A 2,626-nucleotide genomic window follows, 5' to 3' on the forward strand; every position below is an offset into this window, starting at 1 on the left:
TACTGTATACGATTGTAGCTGTCTGAACGGCTATGCATGCACTGAAGTGTGGCTTTCCAACGGTTGAATATCCCACCTGTCATCCCCCCCAACTTATACATATTCTTACACTGAAAATAGGCCATTTCCAAAGTTTGGTCGAGTCAGCAAGATCCATGGCATAGCTGGAGTAGGTATCCAAGGCTGCACGGTGGCACATGCACCATGCCCCGACAAAGTGGGCCCTCACTAAACTGGCACGCATACATGGCCCAGTCCAGCAGTAGACCACAGAAGATCCAACACGAAGCAGTCAGGCCCGGAAAACAACAACTCACGGAGCACATGACCACTGGGCCCCATCCATCCCCTTACATTGTTGCATGCCCAACGCTAAAGAAACAGATCAACACAGCACCGATTCATTGTGTCAATGCCTCAATGGTACATGTTAACAACTGCACACATACATGGACATATGTGCAAGAAAAGATTGTGCAAACCTTTTGAAATTTTCAGAATATTTATAGAGATATATCATGAAAGAAAGAACAATAACCAATCAATGAATTAATAATGCATATGCTTCCAAGATGAACAAAACTGGCGATAATATACAGATGCCATACATACATGTCCTCACACTGCATATAATTAATTTAAGTACAGACAAAAATTATAGGCTTACACGTCTAACCATAAAGAGGGGAAGAAATGGTAGAGAAAAATAATGAACAACAATAATGGAATATCTGCATCATCATGCATATGTGTAAGAGCAAAGAATGGTGGTGGTGACTGGTGACATGGCACAACGACGACATCGATCATCCCTCTCTAGCTAGGGCTTGAGGCGTCCATCAATAATGGCGGCGATGAACCCTAGCTAGCTATAGCTAGTTAGGCCTTTGGTGCCTCCTCCTCCTCGGCCTTCGCCGGCGCCGCCTCAGCGGCCGCCGCCGTCGCTGCGGCCTCGACTGGGGGCTCGGCCTCGGCGGCGGCAGGTGCGCTCTCACCGGCGGCTGCAGCTGGCTCGTCTGCGGGGGCGGCGGCCTCTTCTTCTTTCTTCTCCTCGGCTTCTTCCTTCTTCTCCTCGCCGGCGGCGTCGGTGGCGGCGGCGGCGGCGGCTTCCTCCTTCTTCTCCTCTTCGGCGGCGGCGGCCGGAGCCTCCTTGGGCTTGATCTCCTCCTCGTCGGCGGGGAGCAACGTGGAGACCTTCTCGAAGGTGGCGAACACCGGGCCGGAGAGCAGCGCCGGGCCGACCTTGGCGATCCCCTCGCTCAGTTGCTTCGCTCCGGGGAACTCTGATCAATCCACCATGAAAATTTCACGTAGCTAATTAATGATCAGCGAAATTATATTAAAAAAGAATTTGATGAGATGTGTTTGTTGATTATATATTACCGATTTTGGCGAGATCGTCGACGAACTTGGTGACGGCGGCGGAGTTCTTCTTGATCCCGGACACCTTGGCCCTGTCCTTGATCAGAACCTGCCAACCATGGACACATCAAATGTTTCAGTGACCTATACTTAATTAGCTGTAAACTTGGCAGATAGTATGAGCTAAGCTAAGCTAGCTGGCTGGCAGTCTTTTACTGATCACTACTCATATGTGTAGGGTACATGCATATGCATGACGCATCACTGCTCATCACTGAGCCAGCGAGGGCGACTAGACGTACAGAACGCATGCAGCATGATGCAGCCAAGCATCGATACATCAGGATCATCACTTCATTAGTTGCATGATTAGATGGGCCTAAGTCTCAATTACCGCAAACTAATACGTGCAGTTGGCAGCACTGATCGAGTTAATTAACTACTGAATTAGTAGGACGGATGATACGGTTGGCGTGTGATTAGTTTCTGAATTATATTTACCTTGAGCGGCGCAGGAGCAGCCTCGTAGATCTCGACGACCTTGGGCTGGAGGTCGGCCTTCTTCTCCTCGAACTCGCCGTTGATCCCCTCCTGCACCACCACCACCACAATCATCAGCATCTCATCGCAATCAACCAGATCGATCGACCAGACGAATCAAACGACGGCGGCGGCGGCGGCGGCGGCGGCGTACCTTAGATTCATCAAACGACTTGATGAGTTCGGCGGCGGCAGCCTTCTTGGCGTTGCCGCCCTTGGCGAAGACGACCTTAATCTTCGGCAGAACCTTGGTCTTCCAGTAATCCATGGCCGGCTAGATCGATCGATCTACCACTGATCGGCGGCGGCGGCGGCGGTGGCGAGGCTAAGCAACGATGTGGTTGGAGGTAGAGGAGATGATGGAACGTGAAGTGGACGCTGCTGTGGCTGTGCGGCCTGTGGTTTTTGCAGAATTTGATGGGCGCCGCTGGGGTGGCTGCAGTTATAGAAATGGAGGGGGGGAGGGGCAGCAGAAGAGGTCAGGAATTGCGGGAATGCCACTGGCCGCTAATAATTGGGCGGAATTCCAGCCAGGGCCAGGGCCGGAGGCCAGCAGAGCTTCTGCAGGATGGTGAACCGCCCGATGATGATTAGAATGTGTGTTGGCCTACATGACCAATTTGCCCTCCGGTCTATGTACTGATTATGTGCAATGTTTATTATACTCCCTTCTATCGTAAACGTGTCCAGATTCATATGATGCTAAGTTTAGTCTGGAATGGGT

At 51.3% G+C, this 2,626-nt stretch overlaps 1 protein-coding gene across 1 annotated transcript; it reads right to left on the reverse strand.

Annotated features, from left to right (window-relative positions):
- Positions 1–545: 545 nt before the first annotated feature.
- On the reverse strand, positions 546–2,330 carry LOC127761296 (plasma membrane-associated cation-binding protein 1-like). Its single transcript, XM_052285568.1, has 4 exons — positions 2,057–2,330; positions 1,864–1,953; positions 1,384–1,471; positions 546–1,283 (listed from the first exon to the last, which is right to left on the reverse strand). The coding sequence occupies exons 1-4, from the start codon at positions 2,168–2,170 to the stop codon at positions 880–882; spliced, it is 696 nt and encodes a 231-aa protein (XP_052141528.1). The 5' UTR covers positions 2,171–2,330; the 3' UTR covers positions 546–879.
- Between the last annotated feature and the right edge of the window lie 296 nt (positions 2,331–2,626).

Source organism: Oryza glaberrima, chromosome 2 (assembly GCF_000147395.1).
Source record: "Oryza glaberrima chromosome 2, OglaRS2, whole genome shotgun sequence".
Classification (NCBI taxonomy): Eukaryota; Viridiplantae; Streptophyta; class Magnoliopsida; order Poales; family Poaceae; genus Oryza; species Oryza glaberrima.